The 15,674-nt window shown below is 43.2% G+C and overlaps 1 protein-coding gene across 4 annotated transcripts in view; it reads right to left on the minus strand.

Moving 5' to 3' along the window:
- Positions 1 to 15,674, minus strand: part of GEMIN8 (gem nuclear organelle associated protein 8) — a 31,369-nt gene that overhangs the window by 12,059 nt on the left and 3,636 nt on the right. Inside the window, exons 2-4 of one of the 4 annotated variants that reach the window (XM_082447302.1) lie at positions 13,993 to 14,049; positions 10,613 to 10,657; positions 9,540 to 9,981 (exon numbers count right to left, since the gene is read on the minus strand). In XM_082447302.1, the coding sequence (XP_082303428.1) occupies positions 9,540 to 9,981; positions 10,613 to 10,624 (454 nt within the window). In that variant the 5' untranslated portion in view covers positions 10,625 to 10,657; positions 13,993 to 14,049. Of the gene's footprint in view, positions 1 to 9,539; positions 9,982 to 10,612; positions 10,824 to 13,992; positions 14,050 to 15,674 lie in introns of all 4 variants that reach the window. The other 3 variants (XM_082447300.1, XM_082447299.1, XM_082447301.1) reach the window with 3 other exon arrangements.

A 15,674-nucleotide genomic window follows, 5' to 3' on the forward strand; every position in this document is an offset into this window, starting at 1 on the left:
ACAGATTTACTCAGGTTATTCTCCCCTCTCGAATTTTACTGTAACAAGTCCTAGTATCGTAACTTGTATTCTTATGTAAATAGAAACAACATAAAAATGTCAACAAAACATAAGGTCAAATTTAGCCAACTGACAGATTTTTGTGACTGTCAAGAACAGAGAAACTGGTAGCAGAATGCACACATCTGTAGCCACCGCTAGCAAGAGAAATGCTAAGGAGTGAAGATGGTTGTAGGGGAATAAAACAATGATATAATTCTTTCCTTCGTTAAAAAAAAAAAAAGTAGCCGAATGAAAGCTGAGTATGGAAGGGAACACAACAGCGAGCAAATCAAGTGAACGGCAAGATATTTACATGGCTATGCTATTTATGTGGCTAGGCCTAGACACTCACAAATCCCGTTCTTTATAAATCGCACCTTGGAGCCGGAGGGAAGGAGTTTTATACACTTGGAAGTATTATTAAAAATGCATATGACCATTTGTCTCTTAGCACATCTGCAGTTTATTTTTAATTTTTTAAATTTTTTTCCCCCTGGAGTCAGTGCCACCATCTTCTCCCTACACTTGGTGATGCGGCTCCCCCGCAAACAGAGAAAAGAATGCCGGACATGAAGATAAAAGGTTCCAGCTCTACATCAAGCTTTACTGCTTACAATTATAGAAAAGGCACTTTGCCTCACTAGATTTGGAGTTTCTCATTTGTAAAATCAGGAGGTTGGGACTGACCCCCACCGTCACTTCTGCAGTTTGTTTTTATACAAGGGAGTACTATGGGAATAAGCCAAATGACTGTCAAGCAAAAGAAATGCAATGTAACTGTTACCGTATCCACGAAAAAGACAGAATTGACCTACTGTGAAAGGTAGAACTAAACCAAAATATTGGCCTGATATGCAAATGAATGGGAGGTCAACAAGCATTTGTTTCTCATTTTTGGTCTTTCTGGCAAACCTGAAACTTCCGGATTTAAGATGTTCAATTCTCATGGGTGTCTGAATTCTACCACCTCCTCCCCTGGGACTACTCTTCCAAAGGCTTGGCATCTCCACCCGAGCCAGGGACAGAAGAGCCCCTCTGCCACCTGTGACACGTTACCAATCCTCGGCCCCGAGGAGACGATCCCACGTGATCCCTCAGAGCCTCTGCATGTAGACGACAGAGCCTCCCAGACCACGGGCCTTTCACTCTCGAATTTGTCCCAAGACTATCATCGTTCTCACTGACAGATTTAGTGACACAACAGATGTTCAACTTCCTGTCGAAATCAGTCTCTCAGTTTAAAAGTTTTAATAAACACTGGAATCTTTGCTATCTTAGTAAGTGTTGCTCTCTGCCGTTAGGATATGTGAATTTAACCTTTTTACTTTTGCATCTTTATTTTTCTTTTCCTTATAACTTAACATGGTTATAATGATGCTTCTTTCTGCTGCCCTTCTGACAAAAACTATCTTGCAGACGTTAAATCGGTCTAACAATTTATACGCCAAGAGCCCTTTCCTCTTATTGACAGCTGTGGACGAAATGCTACGTGACGCCAAAGCAACCCCAGCTGGCCGGCCGTCAGCTAAGCCTGTGCTGTTTCCCGAGTCTGCACTCAGCATGTGCTCATCACAGCAACCATCACAGGGTTTTAGTTCTTAATAGACTTTATACAGTGTAAGCATAAAAGAATAAAAGACACGGCCCTCTGCTCTCGGTTCTCTATTTTTATCTCCTTCCCATCCAGGTTTCCTCATGAAAATTTAAGGCCCAACCCTGGTCCCCTCCCAGTCTCACAAGAAGTGTGGAGGTTTCCTGGTTTCCTGCACGGCGGGTAGCTGCCCTCAAACGTAGATCGGAGGGCCGGGAAGCGGGTCCCCTGGCACCAGCGGCCCACCTGCGGAAGTCCACTACGGGGGAGGGCACTGTGGCCTTTACTCACCCTGTCTCCCCAGCCCTGGGGGAGGCCGCAATGCCCGACCCAAAGCAGGTGCTCAGAGGTTGTCAAGAAAAAGCTCAGACAAAGGCCAGACATTATTTTTTGTAAACAGCTGTTCCTTCCAGATGCTACTGGAGAAAAATGACAACCCAGGGATAGAGAAAGAGATGCTGAACTCTCAAAAGGCGCTGGGTAGGGCCCCCTCCCTCAGGTCCTTGAGTCTCCATGGGGGAGAGGTTGGGGGAGGGGGAAGGAAGGGGCACCGCTGAGTTGGGGGTCTGATTTTGTTCCCTTACATTTGAGTTGCTTTCCCTCTACTTACTCACAAAAAAAAAAAGTTCTAACATTAGAGTATAAATTTGAAAACCAGTCAGCTTAAAACTAAATACCCTCAGACTAGCTGGGCGCTGGAGGCTACAGGAAGCACGTGAAAGTGCTTCAGTGTATACCGACCTAGGGGACCAAGCAAGCCTTAGGATGCAATACTCATTTGAGGGCATCCACTTATTCTAGGTTCTATTTATTGCTTCCTCCCTCCCAATGAAAGAAAGGATTCTCAATCACTGGCAGTTTTTCTTCCTGTCAAAACAAGGTGAGGGCTCAGCCAGCCAGATGGAAAGTCATCTGACTGAAGCAGAGAAGTCGAACAACACGCTTCAGACATAACTGAACAGGGGCCTTGTCATGCAGAGGTCGGTCATTTTTCCCGAAAACAGCTGTGGGACTCAATGTTACCAAGCACTTTTTTCTTGTAGGATATTTGGCCAAGGCAATTTGTGTTAATACAAATCAGAGTATCTTTTTCAATTTCAGCTTTAAAACAGGGTTGTAGTGGGGTGAATAGCCTCCCCACAAATCTCCATCAACCCAGAACCTCAGAATGGGATCTTATTTGGAAATAGGGTCTTTGGGGATGTAATTAAGGATTGAGATGAGATGATTCTAGATTAGGGTGGGTCCTAAATCCAGTGAGAGTGTCCTTATGTGACACAGAAAAGGACACATACAGACACAGGGGGAAACCATATAAAGATGGCGGCAGAGATGGCAGCCTTGCTGCCACAAGCCAATGAAAGCCAGGAGCTGCCAGAAGCTGGAAGAGGCAGGCCCTAGAGCCCTTGGAAGGAAGCGTGGCCCTGCCGACAGCTTGATTTTGGTCTTCTGGCCTGCAGAATTGTAAGAGAATAAATTTCTGTAGTTTTAAGCCACACGGTTTGTGGTAATTTGTTACAATAGTACTAGGAAACTAATTCAGGGGTTAACAGGCATACAGAGTTAAAACAGGAAAAACAGTATTATACTATTAAGGAGAAACTCTACTGGACTCCATCTGTGTTCAGGGTATATAACCTTGATATTTTTTGCCTCAATCTATACATTTACTACATGGTGTTACCAATGTAGGCTTAAAGTCTATAAAGGAAACAACAATCATGGGAAGTGACTTGGACTTCAGAGACCCTGACATAGCAGGAAAACATTCAGTATTCCAAGATAATGAGCTCAAAGGCAGAACATTTTGGAGGACAAAGCACTAAGACAAATGAGTGTTAAAGAATGTGATTTCTCCCCATTTTTCTAGGATTAGCACGTCTGATTATATTCTCTGCTGTGTTGCCAGAGTTAATGACCTCAGCACGACCGAGCGAAAGCACAGACTTGATTTATGCCATGAATGCCTCGTTTCTGGCTTGTCAGCAACACACCCGGAACACAGGTGCTTGCCAGCAGGGCTGGAGCCATTACTGACGGGCCTTCCATCCTCACCCCATGTCCCTCACTCCACGACAGATGTAATCCCCAAGTCCGTGCGTTTCCATCCCTCCCTTCCATTTTTCTATGGCCATTCACACGTATCTTCTCACGGACTGGTTTGATGCCCCGAACATCTGGACTAGATGAAACACACACATGGCGGAATTGTGCTCAATCAGCACGATTCCACACTTGAATCTCATTGACGAAACTAAGATAGCTCCCTAAACACTGGGCCGTAGGTTTCGTTTTATCTTCTAGGTTTTCTGTGGACGGTGGAATGAGGGAGAGCGGGATGGGTTCCAGCAGACTGATGGAAGGTTCACTAGGAAGACGAGAGTCTAAACCTTCCTGCTCGGGTGGACACAACGTAAAGGAGCAGATGTCGCCCATTAAATGTCCACAAAGTACACCTGGGCCCTTGGTAAGAACGGCACTTTGAGTGCTGGGTGGGGAGTGCACTTAGCCCTTTCTTTCCTTCCCCCTCATTCCGCACTGCCCCCATCCCTCAAAGCCTAGTGTGCACTCCGTTTCTCCACAACCATCCCGTGGAGCTCCTCTGACCACTGAGCCCACTGGCTCTTCCCCTCATTTGCAAGACTACCCATGGCCCACACCATAAATGGCTCTTGTAGGTATCATTTTAAACTTGATTTTGTCTTCTCTTCCCACATGGGTTTATGCTCTTTGAGAAAATGTCCCTGTTTGGGCCCGACATCTACCCCCAAAACACAGGTGACAACTATCTGACTGGCTCGTGCCGAGACAACAGTGGCAAGTGTTTGTTTCGGGGGACCTGCTTCTCTACGGAGAATGAGAACTTTCACTCATTTTCCCTCTAAGTATTAGGACGAGGACCTCGCAGTCTCAACTGATGGTTATTTATGACTAAAAAATGATACCTTCCTTAACCTAACAATAAACATTTTTCCTAAGAAATAACGGACAACACAGCTGACCTTTTAAAACTTCACAACTGTCTACTTTCCCATAAGTAATGTTACCAGTGAAGTTTTAAATAACAGCAATATCTCGCTAGGAAACGATGACATATAATATAATCAAAAGCATGCCTGTTACCGCTGCACAAAAAAGAGTTCTTTGTTTACCCTACTTAATATTTTTTTGGTTTTTATTGCTGAAATATGTGAAATTAGAGACTGTCTGGAGGAAGAGTAATCACAAACAAGAACACGCTGTCCAGTCTAAAGGATTTTATCCCAAGAAAATATTAAATAAGACTCAGATGATGATGAATTATATAACGTATACATTCCTGTGGAGGTGAATAGTCCTGAAAAGCTAAATCTTTCAAGTTCAGCTACATTTTCCCTTGCTAGTAATATTTTATACAATCTGTGTTCTCTAAATGATTCATGTTCAGGGCTGAATTTGTCCTAAGCGAATAAGTAGCTTCTAGTGGCTCAAAGAGCAAAACAACTTCAACCGAGTGTTCACATGACTCAGGTCCCTCATCTCTTTATTCAAACATTTCCCAACTGTGTATGTAACTAAACCTCTGTGAGCATTTCTAGCGAAGGTAATGGATTGGAAAGCACCATGGGCATTCCAATTACTTATGTCTGAATGCCATCATTCATGACTGCTCCAAGGAACACGAATTGATCCTATATGCCACTGAAAGTGCTGGTGAAAAACCTAGCGCTGGTGAAGTGCTGCCCATTATTTTTGGTGGGGCAGCGTCAGGCCCTGGCAGCTGCTTCTCACAGAGACTGCATCTTTCGCAGGAAGATTAGATTCCGACACCAAAGCCTGTTCTCACCCTCGCCAGACAACTCTCATGTCTCCCGGGGACCTGATAAAGCTTTCAGGGCGGACTGCAGGACACAAGAGCATCAGAGATCCCAGCACAAGCAATTTTGAATTATGCTACAATTACACATTTTTAAAGCACAAAGTAGCGGAAGCTCAATGCGTTTAGTCCTGTTTTGAGGACGGTGGAAGCAGGTTCATTTCCCCAGCCCGTGTAGGTTACCATATTAACTTATATCAAGCAAGAATGTCCTCGAAACAGAACTAAAAGTTGTGGTAATGACTACTTTGACAAAATTGTATTAGTGGCTCAATTCGACAGATATCAAAGCTTTTCATTCTTTTATGTTTTTTTTTTTTTTATTCTTTTATGTTTTAAATATTCTAAATCAATTTAAGAGTTTGAAAAGTGCTGCCTAGGGCAGAAATACATGACTTCTTTTTTTTCGAAGTCAGAGAACACTTTATTAAAAATATGCAGAATCTCAATCAAGCACTCACTAATCAGCAACCAGAGATGATCATACTAAGTGAAGTAAGTCAGACAGAGAAAGACAAATACCATATCATATCCCTTATATGTGGAATCTAAAATATGACACAAATGAACTTATCTATGAAACAGAAACAGACTCACATAGAGAACAGACTTGTGGTTGCCAAGAGGGAGGGGAGGTGGGAGAGGGATGGAGTGGGAGTTTGGGATTAGCAGATGTAAGCTTTTATATATAGGATGGATAAACAACAAGGTCCTACTGTATAGCATAGGGAACTATATTCAATATCCTGTGATAAACCATAATGGAAAAGAATATGAAAAAGAATATATAAATGTACAACTGAGTCATTTTGCTATGCAGCAGTAATTGACATGACATTGTAAATCAACTATACTTCAATTAAAAAAAATAACAATCAAGCACTAATCAAGACAGTATCAGAGTAAAACCGGTTTATGGTTAATAATCCATGTTAAAGGATGAATTATTAGCAACAAACCATAACAACTAACACTTCTTGGGCACTGACTTCCGTACAGAGCACTGTTGTATAACTTTTCTTATCTCAGTTAATCTTCATAGTTACCACCCCATTCATTAGAATCCCCATTTCACAGATGAGGAGACTGAGGCACAGGGTAGCGGTGCACAGGATAAGAACCTCCAGCTAGTAAGTGCTGGAGCGGGGCTGGAAGCCTGTGATTCCAGCGGTCCTGCCACAGCTACCCCTGTATAATTCTACTAACAATAATGTAAGTATTGATGAGTAGGGATGGAGGTTGTAAGGGTTTCCATAAAATTCCCTCTTTTGTTGGTTTGCTATCTAGATCACGGTAAAACAAACACGTACCAGATTTTCTTCACAGCAATGACAAGACCTGTGTGGTTCACTTATGTCCCACTCACAGACTGCATTTGGAAACAAAGAAAATTCTGACAGGGTGATTGTATTAGTTTCCTAGGGCTGCTGTAACAAAGTGCAGCACACTGGGTGCCTTAGAACAACAGAAACGTCTTGTCTCACAGCTGGGGAGGCCGGAAGTGTGAGATCAAGCTATCGGCAGGGCCGTGCCCGTCCAGAGGCGCTAGGGAAGGTCTGTTCCAGGCCTTTCTCCCAGCTTCTGGAAGTTCTTGGCTTGTGGCAGCAGAACTCCAGTCCTCTCGTGCCGTTCTCCCTGGGTGCGCATCTGTCTCTGTTTCCAAATTTTTCTCTTTTTATAAGGACACCAGTCATACTGGATCAGGGCCCACCCTAATCTCATTTTAACTTGTTACCTCTGTGAAGACCCTCTCTCCAAATAAGTCACATCCTGAGGTCTGGGTGGGGGTTAGGACTCCAACAAATCTTTTTTTAGGGGACACAATTCAACCCGTAACAGTGACGATAATAATAGGACTCGGAGCCCTGACGTAAACTAAGCAGATTTAGGGATGATATCAAACGAAACATGCAGTTCCTCAAGTTTATAAAATATTCAATGCCTACTTCACCTTGTAAAATGGCCCAAAGAACCATAGCAAGTTTAGCACTTCATGGGATAAGGTTTGAAAAGTTCTGATTTAAGGCTTATAATTAATACTGAAAGACTTCATTCATTCATTCAAAATAATATTAAGTGCCAGGCAAAACTTAGCAGGCAATTTTCATGACTTTTTCTTAACCTACCTAGAATTCTACCTGACAAAGGCAAGACGGAGAAACAGGGATGGTTCTTAACCAGACGTCTGTAACTGAACTGCTGACAAGTGAAGGACGCATTTCATTATTCTATTTTCACGTCACTCATCTCTATTTTTCATTGAATAACTCTGTCAGGTTTATTTTAAATTAGCAGGTCATTCAAAACGGCCTTTTAGGTGGCTGGGGTTTGCTCCCATCCTTAATTACAACTTCTATCATAAATGTGGCACTCTCTCTGGCAGGAAAAACATGTTCTTCTGCCTTTGGGTACGGACAACAGAAACAAGACCTGTCTCCATCATATTTTCTTTTTCAAAAGCTGTAACAAACAGCATTCCAACCACACGTGGACATGCTCCAATGCCAACTCTCCCTCATCTGTTACATACTTTTAAATTAGACTAACAGTTATTTCAAATGTATTTTGAAAAAAGGTAAAATTTATTTCCGAAGATCAAGGAAAGACATGCATTCTATGTGTAATAGAAAGTACTGTTTTAAAAATACTTGTTTGCATATACTTTCTAATATGCATCAAGGAAGTCAAAGGTTTAATCAAAAGAAGGGAAGTAAAACTGAATGAGTAGTGAAGAATCACAGGCAGACACTAAAGGGCCTGAGACTTTATACACAGCCCACCGCTCAGTTCCTGGCACCCAGTGGGGGAATCAATAAATGCTCGCCCATCATTAGGAAAACACAGATCAATCAAGATGTAAATGAAATGCACCCATCCCCAGGCTTCTATGTCTCCGTTTACTAGAAAATTCTAGGCAAAATATATAATTAGAACTCAATAAAAACAATATTGAGACAGCATGTTGTAATAGGGAGAAAAGCATTTGTATGTCTGTTACAGACACTTAAAATGTAAATGGGCTGGTGAATCTTAACAGTAAGGAAAGCACAAAAAGCAGTTTTAGTTTTTTGTGGCAAGTTAGTAAGAAATTAAAAAAATAAAATTCCTGCTTTCCGACTGAAGATTTAAGACCATTATCATAATTCTCTAACCCCAGGAACAGACAGCCACGGCACAGGATCAAACCAGAGAGGGTAAATACCAGGCATTTTGTTATTCTTTTTAGGTTCACACTGGTGTCTACTCTGAAGGGAGCTTGAGATTTAAGACTTGGTAGCTCTGCAACACCAGGGCAGTCTCTGAGCTGTGTACCAGTGAGGTGGCAACAGCATTTTAGGAACCTAGTGGTCCTAAGCCCTGAGTCTGCGCTAGAGGAACGAGCACGGGAACTGGAGTCACACAGACCTTGCTTTGAATCCTAATGGCAAATTACTAGTTGATACCACAGAACAAGTCCATGAAGCTCCTGAAGGCTCACTTTCCTTATATGTGAAATGGGCTTAAAACCTTGAGGGACTGCTGTGTAGACTAGGGAATGCACACACACACACACGCGTGCACACACCCCATCTGGTGTCTTGTCTGAAATTCAGTAAATGGCAGAGGTACTATTAGGATAAGTTTTGTTCTAGAACTAAAAAAAAAAGTCCTATATTAAAACAACCCTGGAAACTAATATAAGTGAGGTACCACATGACCAGAGCTTTTCCAGGCTTAGGATTGGGTTTGAAATATTATCTGTACCCAAGGGAGGACTTAGAAGGTTATAAATGAGGGCCGGACGGGACTTCCCTGGTGGTCCAGTGGGTAAGACTCCATGCTCCCGAAGCAGGGGGCCTGGGTTCAATTCCTGGTTGGGGAACTAGATCCGGCATGCATGCCGCAACTAAGAAGCCCGCATGCCAGCGAGTGCTGAAATCAAGATCCTGCGTGCAACAAGTAAGAGCCAGGGCAGACAAAATAAATAAATAAATAAAAATAAACGTGGGCAGGAGACAAGGCCAGAGGCGGGGCGGGGCAAGGCCGCGGAGCGGGGCGGGCTGCACTTACGGCGCTCCTCCTGGTGCCTCTCGGTCTGGGCGAAGTACTGGCGTAGCTCCTCCGTGATCTCCATGTTGCTCACGTCGCATTCTATGCCGCCATCGTCGGACTCGCTCTCTTTCTCCTTCTCCGCCTCTGCGGACCAAGCTGGCTGTTCTCTGCCGCGTGGATGTGGTCCACGCCCGCCAGCGCGGGAATGACGGCGGTGGGAGTCCCGGGAGGCTGGGGGGCGCTTGTAGCAGGGCTGAGGCCTTCTGCCCTTCTTGGCATAAGCGCTCTGGGGAGGGCCCATGGCAGAATAGTGCCACGGGGAGGTGCTGAAAGATTTCACGGCCTTCCGATAGGCATTCTGATGGCTGCGCATCCACGCCATCGCTTGATGGTAATGTTGCCAGTATCTCGCGTAGACCGGATGAGAGGACCAAGACTCCAGAGCTTGCGCTGTTGCCGGCTACAAAACACAAAGAAATGTAGGCTAGACACCACGCGGTTCAGCCTCAAGAGAAACCTTCAAACGTTCAATCAACTAACCGTGTGTTTACTGGGTATCTACTAAATATCTCCTCTCCACGAGGGTGCTACGGGGCCAAGGAGAATATAAGACGCATCCACGCCCACAATGGGCGCCAGGCGTGTGCACACTTGCTCTGAAGTACATGCGCATGAGGCACACACAGAACAATTAGTTTGAGGTTACGGCCCATTATAAAGTGGGGACAGAGGCTAATAATGATCATTTCTAGATGAGACGCAGGGGGCAGGAGGACCCGATGTCTATCATCTTGGCCCTTTCTACCCACTGTGATTAAATGACTAATTCCAAGTTAGAAACGCCTGCCAAGAACCACATGAACTGGTGAGCATGACGTTCTCTGGTCCCTCCCTCTCTGCCCCCTAAACACGTGCTGGCGGCCCACTCCTCAGTGCCTGGGACAAAAGATGACGAGCAACACACCCGATGGTGCTCTACCTTTAGTTTTCTGATGTATTTCTTTGGTCTTCTCCATCATGCAATGAGACACCAAGACCTTAAGGACTAAAACTTACCTTTTTTCTCATCAGTTAAAAAAAAAAAATATTACCTCTGCTGCCATCTCTGATTGTGAAGGTCCAAACGAGCGCCGAAACTAGGAAAGAACAAGCACAGTGCAGACGTCTGGTCAGTCCAGGGCTGTGATATTCGTAGCTATTTTGCGGTTCGCAGAGCGGCTCCTCAGAGGCTGCTCTCTCCCCAGGACGGTGCCTGATCGTCACGCAACACACCACGACACGACCGACAGCTGGGCTAGTGGTCTAAAAAGGAGGGATCCCCTTAGGTGTGACTCAGTGGCTCAAAGGACACTGCATTTTTCAAGTATAGTACTTGTTTCCCTATTGAAAGTAAAGTCCACGAGAGTAACCACATAAATAGCTAGTCATATGTATGTAAAAAAATAATACACGGAACATGAACTAAAAATGTACAACTATTACTTTATTTACTAACCCATAGTTCATGCCAATGCCTATTTAAATTAACCCTGGAGGGCTTCCCTGGTGGCGCAGTGGTTAAGAATCCGTCTGCCAATGCAGGAGACACGGGTTCGAGCTCTGGTCTGGGAAGATCCCACATGCCGCGAAGCAACTAAGCCCATGTGCCACAACTACTGAGCCTGCGCTCTAGAGCCCGTGAGCCACAACTACTGAAGCCCATGTGCCACAACTACTGAAGCCCGCGTGCCTAGAGCCCGTGCTCCGCAACAAGAGAAGCCACCGCAATGAGAAGCCCGCGCACCGCAACGAAGAGTCGCCCCCGCTCGCCGCAACTAGAGGAAGCCCGCGTGCAGCGGCGAAGACCCAATGCAGCCAAAAATTAAATAAATGAATAAATAAATTTATATATAAAAAAAAAGTTCATTAAAAAAAATAAATAAATTAACCCTGGATCTCCCAAAGGCCTGAGTAGAATAGAATACATCTTGCCAACTCACTGGAAATCTTTGTTGGGTCTTGCTGCAGGCCTGGGACTTGGAGAAGCCTCTCTAAATAAAACAACTCTCTCGGCTGGGTTGTACCCTGGGCTTTAAGGCCCCCAAATGCACCTTGCTTTGGTTTTGACTGCAAAAAGCATCTTTCAGCCAGCGTGTGACACTACAGTCTCCCTGCCTACCCACGCTGCGTCTCTGCGGGAGGAGGAACTGGTCACCTGGGGACTCCACCAAGTGACCGCGTAGGATACCTTTGCCCAACAGCCTTGCTCTGCCAGGATTTACTCCCTTCCGTGCTATCTACCTCTTGTGATTTACTGATATGGCAGGAAATACCTCAAGGTGAAGTTTAATCTGCATCTGCACCTTTTACAACCTATTTAAAACACACTTCAATTTTTTCCCTTCTGTTCAAGGCTTCAGAGATGCTCAAGTGCCAGCCGACACCAGAATGTACTTTAAAAAAAAGTTAAACAAAAGCAATAGCCTAAAATGCATGAGAATTTAAGCAGCTATGAGACAAAACCCCTAACACAATGTGATGCTGAGCAAACAGGTACCTGGGTTTTGAAACTCTGGAAATCAGATACCGAAGGAGTCCTATTTTTCCTACTTTACTTAATCATAGGGTAGAATTTTAAAATCTCCAAGCCTTAAGAAATAAACTTGACTTATTTTGTAATCTCCACCAGATGTTTTGCTATGGTTAATGTGGAACACTGAGATGTTAAATTGACCCCATCTTTTAAGATTTAGCCTAAAGAGAAAGATTCACATTCTTTTTAAATATAATAAGCTTTCAAAGAGGGTATTTCCAAGAGGGCTGACATGGTCTTCCGTAAATTTTTCTTAAACACAGCCCACACTTCCTGTTCCCTGTTCTAAATTCACAAACACACACACATGCAGTCAATGTAAACTGGGGAAAAGCTAACAAGTACAGTGAAAATACAAGTGTAAATTATTGTTCACATCACTTTACAACTATAATTTAAAGGCTTAAAACATAAACAATTATCTGAAAATCTGGCTAACTGCTATGTGCTTTATAGGCTACCGAAGAAATGCATATAAAAACAGTCAATACTACTAAGGGGCTAACCACCTACAGAAGTAAAACCAACACAAGAGAAATTACAGTAGAGATCAGTATACACTTGAGTGCTAAAGTGTAAGGTGCAGCCTTTAAGTGGCTAATTCACTCCAGCCAGGTTTTATATGTCTACCACTGAAATCTGAACAGCTTTCTGAGTGCCTGAAGCACAAAATGACATTAAAGTGAACTCCATGTGTATCTTAATCAAATTTGTTTTAGAGATTAACAATTAGCATAGGAATTAAATTAAAAAAGCCTATGAGACATCTGCGCATCTTGGGGAAATTAAGAGTTTTGAATCCAGACTTCTATGCCTTATAAAATACGTACTTAGAACCAGATCAATGTAAATATTAATTATCTCGAACTGGGAGATCTGACAGCTTCAGATATGTAATAAATATTATTGTGATTGAACACTACTGCAGACCTCAGACAATCCTGTTTGTATTTATAATTGGGAAAATCCAGCCTGGCTTTAGAAGCAGTAGTACCAGTATTCTGAAAATGCACAAGATGGCATATGAGAGGCTCCCCTCCGCAGAGCTAGAAGTTAGGCATGCGTGGTAGAGTAAACAACTGTTTAAGAGGTTCAAGTGTAATTCAACGAGTTCCCCAGGCTGTTCAAATGCCAATGGCTGTGATTAAAAAGGGATGGGAATGCTAATTTGAGGAGTGGTTATTTACTTATGCCTTTGATTCAACAAATAATTTGATAGAAGGGCTGCCACGTTCCACTGCCTCAGAAATCACGACAGCCACTCTGGGCACTTTTGCAAGAAAGCAGCCAGGACTAGGAGCTGGGATGACCGAAGAAAGCCAGTCCCAGCATTTGGACCAGAAGCCGTGCAGATTCAGCGCAGGCTGCTGACTACCTATAAAGCATATCAACTCATCTGCCGAGATGCTGACCTCTTTTAAGACCCAGGCCATTCAGGAAAGATGAATTTACATTAATCATGGAACACAGGCACCTTTGTCATCGATTTTCTTCTGATTATGCTTTCCTCATTGCTTTGGCCACTGGGACACTTATAATCAAATCTGCTGCCATCTTCTAGCACGTTTAGAGTCCTCAGGCTGCTCATTTCACCCTTGGATTTATTATTTTCCCTCCCCAAATCCCAAAACCTATGTATCATATCCTTTTACATTTTAAGTATCTTTAAGATTCCTAAAATCCTATAGATACTCAATTAAAAAGAGTAGCGCTTATATGTGGAATCTAAAAAAAAAAAAATGATATAAATGAACTTATATACAAAACAGAAAGAGATCCACAGACAGAAAACGAACTTAAGGTTACCAAAGGGGAAAGGTGGGGGAGGGATACACTAGGAGGTCGGGATTAACATATACACACGACTATATATAAAATAGGTAACCAACAAGGACCTACCGTGTAGCACAGGGAACTCTACGCAATACTCTGTAATAACCTATATGGGAAATGAATCTGAAAAAGAATATATAACTGAATCATTTTGCTGTATACTTGAAACTAATACAACATTGTAAACCAACTATACTTCAATAAAAATAATAAATAAATAAAATAAAATTTTCTTCAAGTTGAACAAAATATTCCTGAGAATGAATGACAAATTAATCAGTCTCTCTCAAATCAAATAAGAAAAAGTATAGAAAAACACATCTAAAGAAAGAGCAGCTTGCATAGAACTTTATTATTAGCTCGCTATTTCCAGTATTACTGTTGGTGTTTTATACCAGCAAATTTTTTTCTCTAAAGGGCCAAATAGTAAATATTCTGGGCTTGTGTGTCACATATACTGTTACATAGCCGTCCTCTTTTTTTTTAAATTAAAAAACAACCCTTTAAAAATGTAAACATCATTCTTAGCCGTGGGCCATCACCTGCCCACCCCTGCTTTATGTTAAATCCATTACGAGGCTCCATAGACCCTGCCCTCAGTATGTTGAGCATACTAATTGTTCCTCGCTTTGCACTTGGAAATCAGTGGAGGAACTCTGAGATTCTCACCCGTCTTATAAGTTATTAGGCTCAGAATAAGACTAGTGGAAGCAAGAAAACTGTGATTATGACCAACAGCAATTTGGTGACCAATTCCTAATACTGGGGACAAAAGAATCCTCTCTGTGACTAAATAAGCAAATCGGACCATTTCTTAAAGAGCTCCATAGACATTTAAAGACTTAATTAAGAAAAACAAAAAACAAACAAAAAACCCCACCCTGACTCCTGCAAAACAGGACCAATCAACAGGGCTTAGAAAGCGTATGTAGTGCCGTGATTTCTGATGGAGATTCTACTAGCTGCCCCGGGCTAGGCAGGAACCCAACAAGGACGGGAAGCAGGAGAGAGTTCCGAGTGTTTATTCCCTGGAAGAAGGAGTCCATATCCTTCCCGGCTGACCACATCAGTTAGCACCCAAGGGAAGGTGAGACCCTACTCTAAGAATGGGCCCTGTTAGCTTTTCAAAGCTGGGTTCCACAAAGGAGCTTAAGGACCTAATAAAAATGCCTGGGCTTCTGAAAAGCCAACATTAAAATAATTCTAGACAGTACAGCAGTACTGTCACACACCACCACCAGCTCAAAGAAAAGAAAGCTTAAGGTAGCAGCAGATTGAGCTGCCCTTTCAATGGTTTTTAATTTTATCTTTCATTCCCCACCTCCCCAGAGTGTCTCCGACTCTTTTCTGGCACCTGGCTTCGTGTACTGCACAGCAACCTTTCTCCTAATGGGATGGTGGAGATGAAAGAAAAGAGAGGGTCAATGTCAGAGAAGGCCAGGATTCACGGCACTACCAACTGGGCAGCCCTCTCCAGGGAGGACAATGGCACGATAGTCACTGCCCAGCTGAGCCTGGGCGAGTACAGAGACCGAATTCATTGTCTGTCCTCAGCCACCAGAAGAGGAAGGAAAAAAACAGCGTTGAGGAAAAAAACAGCGTTGAGGTCATTCACGAAACACTGCTGAGGCCCACAGGCAAAAGGCAGTGCCTCTGAGTCTCGAATGATATATTTTTCCATACAGCCTTTCTTAAAAACTGCACTCATTCTTCAATGACTCTGCTTATCCTGGGAGACACATTTTTAA

Source organism: Balaenoptera physalus (genome assembly GCF_965194825.1).
Source record: "Balaenoptera physalus genome assembly, chromosome: X".
In the NCBI taxonomy this organism is placed as follows: domain Eukaryota; kingdom Metazoa; phylum Chordata; class Mammalia; order Artiodactyla; family Balaenopteridae; genus Balaenoptera; species Balaenoptera physalus.